We start from the raw sequence: 13,352 nt of genomic DNA, 5'->3' as shown, positions 1-13,352 counted from the left end.
AGCGAGGGAATACATAGCATTCATCATATTTCCAGTTCTATGAAAATTTGAAACTATTTACTTTAATTTAATTTGACCCGAAACAAGGCCTATACCTATGTACGAGCACTTGCGCTTGGCTGGCCGAGTAACGTTTGGGCTTCCTTATTCACAGCCTCGGTCTCAGAATCGGTCTGCTCCTCGTCACTATCTTCCTCTTCAGACTCTTCTTCCGAGTCTTCCTCCTCAGAATCAGTCTCTTCTTCCGAATCGGTTTCCTCCTCTGACTCAGTCTCAGATTCCGTCTCCTCGTCTTCTTCTCCAAGCCATTGATCCAAAGTCTTCTTTCCATGCCCACCTCCTGATGCGGCCAAAACGTTACGTCTTTGTTGCGGTGCAACAGCCTGGTGTTCTCGGAGCGCTTGATCCAGCTTATCTCCGGCAGTCATTGCTGCTGGAGCCAACGCAGTTTCGGGCTTGGTATCCTCGGTACGGAGGCTAGGACTAGGCGCCCGTTCTGGCTCCACCCATTCTGGCAGGTTGGTGTATCCACGAAGGCCATGGAAGCCCGCTTCTGAGCCTATGATTAGGGTAGCAGTTCCCACGAGAAGATCTTTGCGTGTTTCAGATGGACTGGGAGCATGTGGAACGGGCTTCGGGGCTAAAAGAAGGAGGTTGGCGAGTTGGGTTGATGAAGGCGTGGCGAGAAGCGACTTGTAAAGCCGAGCGCGGTCACGGAGATCATATGACGTATCATAACGCGCAAGTAGAAGGAGGTATCGCCAAAGCAATGTGATGCGATCTTCTGGCTCCCCTGTTTCGAGGTTTTCTGCGGGAGCGACTGCATCCTCGGGGGCTTGATCTGTGTCCTTCTGTTCCTCAGTCTGATCCTCCGACCATTCATTTCGGAAGTCCTGCTCAATTTTCGCGGGTCGTTCGGATGGGGCTGTGGTAGTGACATCCTTGGCCGACTCCTCGGGTTGTTTTTGCAGCAAATGGTGCAGGTAAACCTTGGCACCGAGTAATACGATTTGTTGCTTGACAACTTCCAGTTCATCGGCGAAACCCTTAATAAGAATTCGAAGGACATCGGGCGCAATGTTGTTACTCGGGTTCATGCCTGCAAACTCTCCCACAAGCCAAATAATCGTGGCTCTTGCGTCAGGGTTTGTTGTTGTGCCAAGGAATGTGACGAGTTTAATGACAGTTTGATTGTGCGATGAGGGATCTTGTTGGATCAGATGTCGAATGACCGTCAGAGACTCAGAGACCAAGTTCCCATCAAGACTGGATACCTGGCCGAGTAAAATGCGTAGACACAATTCCGATGTAGTGGGATCACCTTGTGCACACCTTCCAATCGCTCGTACACTTTCTCGAACCAACGCAGGATCTGTGCCCTTAGAAAAGTTTTCAAGCTCACTGATGATAACACCCTTCCAATGCTTTCCACAATAGGGGAATATAATCGTGAGAACCTCCAATTTTAGGCGCCATATGTGAGGTGGATCAATGGCATGAACGAGAAATCGAGCAATATACCGAGTAAATGGCTTTGGATCTCTTAGAGCAACAACAACGATGTTATAAAGAGCAATCAACTGCATATCCTGGGGGCTGCGAAGAAGAGCGACCAAGGGCCCAACGACTGAAGCAAGGTAGTCAGGGGGTGCCAGGTAGACAAAGCAGCGGACAACACTGACAATGACAGCTGAGTTTCTACTTTGCAGCAGCAGCTTACAAGCTCGAAATAGCAGTTCAAGGTCAGGATCAACTACCAATACTTCGTGTTCTTCGCTGCCACCTGTATCATTGGTATTCTCTTGCTCATCATCGTCGTAAAAAGCCTTAGTCCCGGCTTGCTTGACCTTTTGTGTCTTCCGTGGAAAGCAGCTCCGTGCATAGAATGTCAAGAGACGCAAAGTTGAGAGCTGACCCCATTCATCCATATCAACCAGCTTCCTAACCAAACTGCGGTAATGCTTGTGAACCAATCCGATCTGCTCAGGACAAACCTCCAAGAATGCCGCAACGGCCGGGCCGACGACAAAATACTGGGGGTCTCCAAGCAGCGTTTCAATGTATCCAGTTAATTGGGGTAGAGTGCTCGGGTCCAGTCGATAGCACTTAGGAATAGCCAAAGCGGCCGCCTTCCGCACATGTGGACTCATGTCACCGCACCCGCGCTTGATAGCCAACGACACGATCTGGCTGATGACCGGGACGCGAATCCCTCCCATTGTCCTGAGGGCCATTGTTCGTACTTGCGGGTTCGAGTCGGTCAGGGACTTTTGAATAGCGTTGATGGAGAGCAAGGCCAGATCCGGTTCTTCCTCCGCATGATGAACCAGATAAATGTATACCAGTTTCTTTACTTCGAGATCCGAGGTGGCAGCGTTCTTAACCACAGCCGAAAAGAAGGGGTGGGTGGGCTCAGATCGGTACATCAACTGGAGAAATTGGCAATTTGGTTAGCTGCTGTTCTTCTGTTCCAAGCTGTCTTCCATCACACGATCGCCATACCGAGATAACCTTCTGCATGCCATCCAGGACTTCTTTCTCATGACGACTATCCAACAGCTTTTTAATGTGAGCAACACTGTATGTACGCGAGGAGTAGTCCGTTTTCGAGGTTCTGTTGCTTGCGGCGGACTGGGCGGCTTCCAGGGTGAGCTCTCGAGCTATGCGCACAGTGATGAACCGTCGGTCAGTCTCGTACGGAAAGCGCGTCGGACACGGGGAGAGGTGGCCTACCTGTTTCCAGCATCGAGGAAATCCTGGAAATTGTCTCCATATTTAAGCCAGCCTCCAAGGGACCCCTTTTCAGATGTTCAAGAATTGGCCGGGGAAGTGAAGGATAGGTGGGGGGCGGAGCATGACATAAACCGAGCAATTCGCGCCGCTCAACACAACTATCTCGGGATCCACTCCTTGATCGGCAAGTATAAGAGGGATGGACTAATGGATATTGCCCAGGTCACTTGGTTTATAATACAAGTTTTCTGAAATTTACTCACTCCTGTCTAGCCCATGTGTAGCATTACTATCAAGCTCATTATGTTCGACACATAATCTAATAGCAGTTCTTCTCGCCAGATTGTTATCTATCGGACTCCGTAGAAGTATTTCGATGTATCTCCTCGGAACATTCGAAGGATTTGAGCATGGGGATTGAATTGGCCAATTGTAATAATACGTAGAGTACATTTATTGGTCATTTCTAAGTCAGTAATCAGCCCTCGAGGTAGTATACTCACGAAGTCTCAAGGAGTTGCAATTCGCTCCTGTCATTGGCTACTTATAGAGCAATGTTAGATATCCACAACCCAGAAAAATCCAGGTTGGAGCCGCCAGCTACATTGTAAAATAAAGTATAAAAAGGGCCATGTAAAGGAAGACTACTGAAGACTCGGATACAACAGTTTCACAACACACTCTTCATCTCTCAATTATCTTTCAAATTTTTGCATACGTCGCAATCGCATCGATGTCTACAACTACTTCCCGGATAATCTCCCCACCCATCTTCTACTGGGGTACACCAGTTGTGCTAATTACAACGGAAAACGAAGATGGAAGACCCAATATCGCCCCAATGTCATCGGCATGGTGGCTCGGAAACCGATGCATGCTCGGCTTAGCAGCCGGATCGCAAACAACCAGCAACTTGATCCGAACCAAGCAATGTGTCCTAAACCTGGCATCGGACAACATGGCAGAAGCAATAAATACTCTAGCAAGAACCACCGGATCAAAGGATATCTTGACAGCCACTCAGGCAAACGGATTCAAGCGTATGAACGGTTACAAATACGTAGCGAACAAATTCGGGCATTCGGGCCTAACGCCTGAAGCTTCTGATCTCGTGCGTCCTCCCCGGATCGCAGAGTGCCCTGCTCAGATGGAAGCTGAGCTGAAGGGTATTCATGAAATGATGCAAGATGCTGGTGGGAAAAGAATTTTTGCGTTGGAGGTTAAGGTTGTTCGGACTCATGTCCATGAGAAGATTTGTATGGAGGGATACGCGAATCGAATTGATCCTGATAAATGGCGCCCTTTGATTATGAGCTTTCAAGAGCTTTATGGATTGGCAGACAAGAAAACTTCCAAGTCAATTCTCGCTGAAATCAACGAGGAGAATTACAGGCCGTTGTCTAATCCTGTCGAAAACGAGGTCACGATGGAAGAGAAAGAATGAGCATTTCACGCAAACGTTCGTTTGTCCGCGAATAAAAGCCCTAGATGTATGTGATGAGTATCAGAAACATTTTCCGCTTCATGAATTAAGCTGACCGAACAGCAGATCAATACTTGACAATCAACGGGGCGTTCATAGAACTAGAATTTGCATGGCTAGATATGACAAAATTGCACACACGATGCCGGGTAGGTATATTGAGTCTGAACTAAATAGCCAATATTCGAATGGTATAAAATGGACGTCGGCCCCAAATTTCATTATTTAAATGTATGAAGTGTCTTGCAGAAGATAATTCAGCATCGTACTTTACCTCAGCCTCTTTTTTTGCAGTGCTAGGCGGTGAACTTGATTGCCTGTAAAGGCCAACACAATCTTGGAACTTCAACGATTATGGACCATCTTCAAATCAGCATGCAACTTGAACCACATGGGCAAAACCCTGCATAGGAGAGATCGAAGCCCTCGCAGATCCCATCAATGACCAGCTAATGCTACGCCATGGACCGGACACGGTCTATCGTTCACCACGACCTTGTGACCGATCTGATACAGCAACTACTAAAGCATAATGGCAACACCTATTTGATTATCTGTGGGACTCGATCCGAATTCCTTGTGCAAGTATCAGCAGCAATCCACTTGCAATCAGTACCAGAAGCTACGCGACGCCATGATCTGCTCGCTAATACAATTGGCCTTCTTGCAAACTCGAGTAAAGTCCGGCTTACATTTACTCCGTCTTTGGAGAGTCTGAGATCTTACCTCGCTACCCTGGATGCAAAGATCGGAGTAAAGGAAGAAGTGCACAAAGGTTCTACTTCACCGTTACTTGTTATTCTGGATCTGGTAGCCTTACATGGTTCTACTATGGAGTTTGCTGCACAGGGTCTTTCGCGGACATTCGCGGCTGCTGTTGAGTCGGCATATCGCGCAGATATGGATCTTGTTCTTTGTGAATGTTTGAATGCTGTGGATCCATCTAGTGCTGACTGGGGAAGAAGACTTTGGAATACACAAGTCCCTTTGCTAAATGGGTCGTTGCGAATTCGCAGTGAAGAAGGCAATTGGGGTGGACGTGGAATATCCATCAAACAAATCGCGCAGCGTTGGTTTACATTTGATAAAGAAATTGATGCTCACTGAAATGAGACATGATGAAGATTTATGAAATGTCAGAGAATAAAAACATTCAGCAATATGAACTCCGTGAAAATGAATCTGTACCCGGGTATCCTCGAGCCGCCCCCTGAACTCCTGAATCCGCACAAAAGGCACAAAAAATGATCCCTCACCAAGACTTCTCCATCTCTGTGATGTAGAGCTTAATGTGGGACTCCAGCTTAAGATATTGGTCATGGGCTGCCTGGATCTCGCTTTCGATATTTTCCTTGAGATCCACCATCTGAGGGAATTAATTGGTTAGCTTGACACTTGTACCTCCTAGAATCACGTAGTCCCCTTTACACACCTTCTTCTCTGTTTGCTCAATACGTATCCGCCTCCGCTCCATGTCGCTTTGTTTCTCCTGTCGCTCCTCACGAAGTTGTCTCTGCACATTGCGAAGCTCTTCCATTCTAGCTTGCGCAGCGTCCGCCTTTTCTTGCGCACCTCTGCGCCACTTATCAATTTTATCATTCCAGCGTGCCAATTGTCGTTGCAGCAGATGTTCCGTTTGTTCTACCTCCCGTACACTAGCACCTCTATCTGAGATGGCTTCCTTGTTACGAGCAGCGCGAGATTCTTCCTCTTCCTCTTTTTGTAACTCGACAACAACATCATCTAGTAATTTGACACATGCTTGCACATCATTGGAAACAACAGTAAACGTATCCGAGGAGGTCTGTAGTGCTCGCGCCCGCTTCTCCATCGTATCAATCGAGGCTTTCTCACGCATTAGGTTCTCCGCAAGTTCGGTCAATGAGGACTGCAATGAAGCCGGACTTTCCAAAACATAAGGGCGTAGCTTCTCAGCCTCTTGTCGGCTTCGGTGAATCCTTTCCGTCTTCTCCTCAAGCTGTTGTTGCTTTCGGGTACGGTCGTTCTTCACACGGTCAAGGGTTTCGGCGACTCGCGATTGCTCACGTCCCAATTCTAATAGGCGAGCTTTGAGCTCCTCATTTCGTGCTGATTTCTCGCGTACTTGTACTTCATTCATCTGTGTTTCCCTTCGCATTTCAGCCAAGCGGGCTTGCATCTCCTGGTTTTCAGCGAACAATTCATCGATGCGCGTTTTGGTCTGTTCCGTTTTGTTGGAATGGTCGTCAATGATTGGCGTTTGCGATTCGCGAAATCGTACGAAGTTAATAAGGTAGGAGAATATCTTAACAAGTCGATCGTGAGTGGGCTTGGTAAGATCGGTGAAGGTAAAGTCGTTGACACCGCACTATATCGAAAGTTATAAGCTAGGGTTCTTTGAAGAGACAGATCAGAATGGTTTCTTAACGCACCTCCGAGAGTAGCCTTCGAATGCTTATGAAAAATCCCATGAGATTCCGAGTTTCATTGCCGACAATATCTGGGTAGTCCTCACAGATGTTCTCTGCGGCCGCATTCATTCCCGGTTCTACAGTCTCACGAGTCACATTCATGAGAAGCTCTGCGAACCATTCGAATACCATCTGAATCTGCTGGGGGTTAGGTTTGGCCAAGTCGGCCGTTGTGAAAGGTATTCCGATATCATTGATACACCCTGCGATCTCTTTGTCGGGCTAAGAAGAAAGTTAGCAATACTCTCAAGACCCCCGTCACCTAACCGTCTTCAATGGCCCAACTCTAACTGACCAGGCGCATCAATGCATCATTGTCATCTTCCTTCTTGCGGCCGCGATTATGAGACTGCTGGGGCGCAGCCATGCTCATTCGGGGATTGTAAGACATCGCGTCACAGTCGCAAAGCTGTCACTTTATGATTGAAAGCACTGTCGACCAGGCCGAGATGGTTGTTCCAAGTTTGTAGCGGAGGCAGTTGTTATGAGCTGGATTGTTTACTTTCAGAGGGAAAGCCCGCACGACAACCCGCATCTGGTTTAGCGTGCCGCTGGAGGGGCAGCCCAGAACAAACAAGACAAACACAGCACCAAGCACAAAGAAATCATGACTCTTCCAGCTCGACCAGATTCGTCTTCGGCTCTACAAGAATAGCAAAAAATAACCATACACTATGGCGACACCAACAGATAGCACGGCAGCAGCCGATGCGAAACCATTCGAGTAGGTACCACAAATCTCTGACTGGATAAGAGCAGCGCTGATCCTTAGCGCAGCATTGTCGCAACATACAATGAGCTCCTACGCTCCGATCCCGATCTCACCATGCCCATTGCGGCCATTGAAGCTTTAGTGCTTCTCCTCACACATGAGCCCTCGTCCACAATCTCAGAGACACTGGATCTCCTCGCAAAGTCAACTGCACACCTGAAAAAAGCCACTCCAAACCCAATCGGTCTCTCCGCCGGAACTGATCTCTTCCAACGATACCTGATTACCACATTACAACGGCCGGGCCAGCTGGGTCCTGCCGGGGACTTCAAAGCGATTCGAACACACTTACTTTCCAACGGACGACTTTTTATTCGCCGCGCAAAGGAAAGCCGAGAGAAGATTGTTGCTTTCGGTCGCGGATTCATCCGTGACGGTTGCACGGTTCTCACAAATGGTGGATCACGAGCTGTTGCATCGCTACTGCAGCAGGCAGCTGATGAAGAGGGCGGTCCATCCGCTGTGCGGTTTAAGGTTATTTATGTCTTGTCATCGATTGTCAAGGATATCGAGGGTCCCTCTGGAGAGCCCGAGGGTATGGAGACGGTGCGTGCTTTGAGAGCGAAGGGTGTGCCTGTTTCGACGATTCCCGAATCAGCAGTGGCGTATGCGCTTGGGAAGGCGGATATGGTTATCGTGGGTGCTGAGGGTGTTGTTGAGAATGGAGGTATCGTTTCTCGTATGGGTACCTATCAGATCGGTCTTCTGGCCAAGGCCATTGGAAAGCCCTTCTATTGTGTGGCTGAGAGCCATAAGTTCGTTCGTTTATACCCCTTGGGCCAGTATGATCTGCCCATCGAACAGCATGTTGTCGATTTCAAGACTGAGGAGGATATCGCGCAAAAGTCCAAACTGCAGGCTGTCGAGTCCAATGCGGACTCTCCTGTGGAGTTACCACTGGAAGACTCTGTTGACTTCACACCTCCTCATCTGATCTCCGCTCTGATCACTGACAGTGGTGTTTTGACACCCAGTGCTGTTAGTGAAGAGCTGATCAAGATCTGGTTCTAGACATGTCGGATGGAGATGCACTGCTGAAACCATTTGCACTTCCGACTGGAGCTCAATGCATTACGAAAGAAATGATATGCTAGGACATGCTTATTGCTCTAGAATGCTGTGGCGATGGCTCCCTCTGTGGAAATTCCCTTGGTCCATGAAGACCTCGAGGGAGATTCTCTTTGTCTACCAGGGCATGGATTATACAAGATCTTCTTGAGTATAATAATTCAGGAACGAACCCACCTCAAACCATCTGGCATCTGTCACATCTACGATTATGTTACGCTTTTGTTATAAAATGATGACGAACAAATTCTGTATCCGCATAGATCAAAAAATGCAAGACAAGCCCTTAAAGGGCTTTAGATAATCCAAAAACCATGATACTCAAACGCCAATCCAAGTCCCATAAAAATCATAAATGAAGGTTGAAATGTTGAAAAGTCAACTTAGACTCCGGCATGCCATCATCGAGGAATTTTCACAATTCCAATCGCTTCCATTCCAATTTATGTTTCGTCAACAGCTATTCGACCCTTTCCCACCGGTGGCTTAGGGTCTAGCTTTTTTGTTTGGGTATCGTAGAAATCGAACAAGGTCATCAATCATAAGAGGATATGCATGGTATGTACTGGTAACAGAGCCATTGTAGCTCAGTTCCAGTGCTTGATCCATGCAAAAACAGCGTCAACATGACCAAGCACAAATTATGTGCGATTCCAATGCCATGTTCACAGAATACATCACCATTTTGGTAGAGTATATTGGTAGATTGGTATGTATCCATGATATCCAAGTCCAAAGGACATCAGGCCGTTATCCGATTCAAGAGGAAAACAGACGCTTCCTGCGTTTGCAACGTCGCAAAGGCATACAGAAGTAAGTAGCCGACGGCTACAAAGATCCAAAGCGGCGCCATAACAAGACGAAGTGTTTTAAAACTCGGTGTAGGCGTTACGGGTAGAAGAGAATTGGGTAGCGGCACAAGATGTGACGAGAAGCACCTGGGAGAAATAGACGAAAAAAGGAAAACAGAAAGACGAGTGATAGATGCTGAGACTGGGACTGGGGAATCCCGAATTGAAAAGACTTTCAATCAAAATAAGGTAGGACAATACCAGCTTGTCTTTCGGTTGAAGTCAGAGGAAAGAAGTTGGGAAGCGACGTCCTTGTAGGGATTTTAAAACCCACCAGACCGAATATTCAAGACACAGGGCAGGGCCAGAGTCATCTCCGAGATATTCCATCCAATACGAGACGGTGGTGGATTCAGTATCCAACCATTGAGGTCGCATTCCGGCAGCAAGTGAATGCACCTGAGCCATGCGGGGTTCCTGGAGTCTCCAGGGCTTTGTTAGCACCTCGATCGGAGTCCGTGGTTTGTCGAGGCGATGGGGGCCTTCCAGACCGTTCTTTTGAGTTTGAGTTTTGTCATTTTTTTATTTCATTACATATAATTCTTTGCTATTTTTCGTTTGTGTCGGGTTATGCCTTGGTCCAGTGACTTTGTTTTTCTCTTCTTCCCGTGTGGAATGGATCGTCTGGACGATCGTTGGGGCGAATGCTTGACTACGAGAAGGGAAGTAGGGACGGGACGTTCAGAGGCTGTCAATCAGGGTCCGGGGCTTTCTTAGATGAAACATGTAGGGATGTGGAGTACATAAGTATGAAGGAGAGCTTGTTTTCAGAGTACATTTGGATTTGCAGGGTCAGGTTTATTTTTGCAATATTTGTATAGAGGTGCGAATATTCTATTGCTATGTATCTTTCCAGGCAGGCACCATGAGGTATACTCGTAATCTGAGGTGGATCATGATATCGAAATACTGGGGGGCTCGGGACTTGGGGTCCATCAAGATGCATACTCAGTCATGGCATCTACAGAGATTCGTTACCTAGATGGATGAACAAATGACTTCATGTTGCATAGTTGTCAGCCTCTAGTCTCTAAAATTCAATCAATGAATCAACAGCCAGCTTTTCCACGCACATCAGTCGGAAACACATTCGCATACATTGCATGACGACATCCAATGTTCTCAGCCTTGAGAAAATCGGAAGATCCATCTCCACACATGCTGCTATCCAGGATCTCAACGCGTCATCAACGGCTCGTCTGATTATCATAAAGGATTATGATATTCGGAGGCTATGTATTCATATAGGTGACCCTGAGCAAACAGACGGGACATAAGCACGATCGGCAATGGCTATATGGATCCAAGCCTCAGGTTTCTGTACGCCCGACCGTTTCTCAGTGCAACAAAGGTGACAATCAGGCTATCCATAACTTGAATACGGGCCACTCGGAGAGAAAGCAGTATAAATACCTGACACAACCTTATCATGAATTAAGACAGAGGGTTCGTACATTTCTTACATATGGACATTGATATACTAAGCATGAAGCCCAACCCCATGCTATATGTGGATGCATCGATGTGATGCTATGTAGATACCTCAACCTTGGAACAAATGTCAGAAATGAAACCAGGATGTCCCTCCATCATGATCTACCAAAGCCGTCAGCCCCAACCACCGTGACCATCAATGACGAAAATCAGATAAACCTTCTACGCCTCGGATCCAAACATGGCCCCACTACTAATGTCCGGCTTCCCCGCTCGCCCGTTCCTGATCCAAAACCAACCCCGAGCCCTGGAGATCGATCCAACATCCTCAGTTACTCATCATTCACCTACCTACCGCAGTGTATCCAGCTGTCAAGTTCTGATAACCCACTAGGAACAACCCCATTCTACCCTACTTAGTAACCCGAGTTTACCCTCCGAACGCATATCCACCACCCTCGGGCAACCAAACATCGACCAAAGTACAACGCATACATACATGCGCCAGGAGGAACAAAGCCAACTTGGACCTTAGGAAGAACCTGAACTGAAACACACATCGCCTAGTCCAAGTCACCCAACCAATCAAAACCAGAATCAAAATGGCGAATCTCGAATCCCAATCCGATTCCCACAAAATCCATACCCAACACGCCGACTCACCATCTTCACCACGGTGTTCTAGCCCGGAAGTCCAAAGTCATACCCCCGTGTCGTGGTCATTGAAGCGCCTCCTCAGTGGACGTGGTAGTCGACGATATCGGGTCTTGGAACGGGAGCCGAATCGGCTGCGGAAACGTGTCATTTCTTAATCTTGATCATGATACCGTCTGCATGGACGAATGAGGTTATTGCGGGTGTAGGGTTTGGGACACCTGCATCCATCTACACTAGCATTGGACAACACATGGATTGAAAATGTGATAAGGAACTGCCCATCGAATTTTAGAGGGGGAGAGTCGAGACTTGGATTTCTTTTTTTTCTTTTTCTTTTCCGCTACGTCGAGTCAGTCATGGTGAACTTGGGGTTTGGGGCGCGGGGTATTTCGGTTCGTTTTCTTTGTTTGGTTTATTTCCACTTCACTTGGCAAGGCTTATGCTTTGTGTTATTTGGCATTGTTTGGTGTCGGGTAGAACTGAAGGCTTGGATTCAAAGTACCAGGCTGTTGGGTATGGATGTACTAGAGGCTTTAGTCCGAATGTCTTTTTCTCTTGTTCTCATCGATCGCAGATTCAAATTGAGATCTGGCTCATCGATTTAAACAATTTTTCCTCGAATCGGCAATAAGAGATATGCGGGACCGACCGCCTGCTTCAATTTAGTAGTGTTTGTAGTTGATTGCTTTGTCGCCCGGTGGCGTTAGGTCTCCCTCCATGGCGTCCAACGCACACATATGCCTGTTAATCACGCGAGCGCAGCAGCACAGCCTTTAGAAGAACAAACAAAAGAGTTTGAAAAGGCATTGCTTTGAGATAAAGAAGAGTACAATTAAGCTTAAATTCAAATAATCATGTGAATATTTCTAACAGTGTGTTTGTTCCGCCTCCAGTCGTACCTGGATACATACATTGGGGTTTAACATAATGTACATACTAAGGACCCAACTCCGCACTATCGTGCGCTATCGATCGCTAACAGAAGCGAACTCTAAAGGGTTAAGGCTCGGGGTAGCGGGAAGGCAGGCACATGGGATTTGCACTGCATGTCTCGGTGCCCAAGATGACCCTCTCAGATCCCACGGAAGCCGGCGTAGACCTACTGTACTCCTTGCTGCAATCAATACTGTCACGAGAGACACGGACTAGAGCGGCTAGAGCAGTCTAGCCAGGGAGGAACGCGGGGCAGTAACGAAATCTGAATGAGAATTCGTCTCAGCATGTACTGTACTTAACTTGAATACCGGAGTAATTCAAACAAGCCGCCCCGGTGGGAAGTTTGAGATCAGCGCGATAGATAGAATATGATAGATATAGGATAGTGCAGGTACTCTGTACTCTGTACACCTTGACGCATCGCATCGCAATCGCGATCATGTCGCAGACCCTGTGAAACATAATTCCAGGAACACTGGGACTAGTTTCAGCCGCAAGGTATGTATTCTTCAGACTCTGGGAATTGAGATTGGGATTTGAGCTTTGATGTGGGGTTTGTGATTACGAGTTGGATCTATCATATGCAGAGGGAGACTAGTCTCGATCTCTGGGTGGAAGCACGATTTTAATTAAGGGAGGACCACACCATGTTTTGTTAAAGTTCATGTCGAACTCGTAATCTTATCTTGTGTGACTCCCCGACATGCTGACGGTCTGTTAAGCTGCAGTGATCGCCGGATTTACAATTGGTGGTGTCGATGTTTCGAGATCATGACAAGGGGCTTAACCGCTATACGGTAGACGCGCAATTCATGTCAAACACGGATGATATTGAACGTATAGAGCTATATTTCCTCATATACTATATTAAGGAATTTTACTCTTTTACCCCGTGTTCTATCTATTTACCCGAGTACTAGTACAGCCAAAGTATTGTATGAAGTACGTACACTTCAAGCCAATTCAAG

General features: G+C 47.3%; 5 protein-coding genes across 5 annotated transcripts; 3 read left to right on the top strand and 2 right to left on the bottom strand.

The window, feature by feature from the left end:
- Window positions 1-95: 95 nt before the first annotated feature.
- Window positions 96-2,746, bottom strand: N7478_004706 (AP-3 complex subunit beta; the record flags this gene model as incomplete). Its single annotated transcript, XM_056920920.1, has 3 exons — window positions 96-2,429; window positions 2,503-2,660; window positions 2,734-2,746. The coding sequence occupies 3 exons, from the start codon at window positions 2,744-2,746 to the stop codon at window positions 96-98; spliced, it is 2,505 nt and encodes an 834-aa protein (XP_056778957.1).
- Window positions 2,747-3,466: 720 nt separating this feature from the next.
- On the top strand, window positions 3,467-4,177 carry N7478_004705 (flavin reductase family protein; the record flags this gene model as incomplete). Its single annotated transcript, XM_056920919.1, has 1 exon — window positions 3,467-4,177. One exon carries the CDS (start codon window positions 3,467-3,469, stop codon window positions 4,175-4,177), a length of 711 nt encoding a protein of 236 aa, XP_056778956.1.
- Window positions 4,178-4,678: 501 nt separating this feature from the next.
- On the top strand, window positions 4,679-5,323 carry N7478_004704 (uncharacterized protein; the record flags this gene model as incomplete). The annotated part of the gene is made up of 1 exon (XM_056920918.1): window positions 4,679-5,323. One exon carries the CDS (start codon window positions 4,679-4,681, stop codon window positions 5,321-5,323), a length of 645 nt encoding a protein of 214 aa, XP_056778955.1.
- A 145-nt stretch (window positions 5,324-5,468) lies between these two features.
- nuf2 (kinetochore-associated Ndc80 complex subunit NUF2) lies at window positions 5,469-7,057 on the bottom strand (the record flags this gene model as incomplete). The annotated part of the gene is made up of 4 exons (XM_056920917.1): window positions 5,469-5,582; window positions 5,649-6,563; window positions 6,628-6,888; window positions 6,962-7,057. 4 exons carry the CDS (start codon window positions 7,055-7,057, stop codon window positions 5,469-5,471), a joined length of 1,386 nt encoding a protein of 461 aa, XP_056778954.1.
- A 283-nt stretch (window positions 7,058-7,340) lies between these two features.
- On the top strand, window positions 7,341-8,449 carry N7478_004702 (translation initiation factor eIF2B subunit alpha; the record flags this gene model as incomplete). Its single annotated transcript, XM_056920916.1, has 2 exons — window positions 7,341-7,390; window positions 7,444-8,449. The coding sequence occupies 2 exons, from the start codon at window positions 7,341-7,343 to the stop codon at window positions 8,447-8,449; spliced, it is 1,056 nt and encodes a 351-aa protein (XP_056778953.1).
- Window positions 8,450-13,352: the final 4,903 nt, after the last annotated feature.

Source organism: Penicillium angulare (assembly GCF_028827245.1).
Source record: "Penicillium angulare strain IBT 27051 chromosome Unknown utg000004l_segment0_segment0, whole genome shotgun sequence".
NCBI classification, from domain to species: Eukaryota; Fungi; Ascomycota; class Eurotiomycetes; order Eurotiales; family Aspergillaceae; genus Penicillium; species Penicillium angulare.
This window is presented reverse-complemented; position numbering and strand designations above follow the sequence as displayed.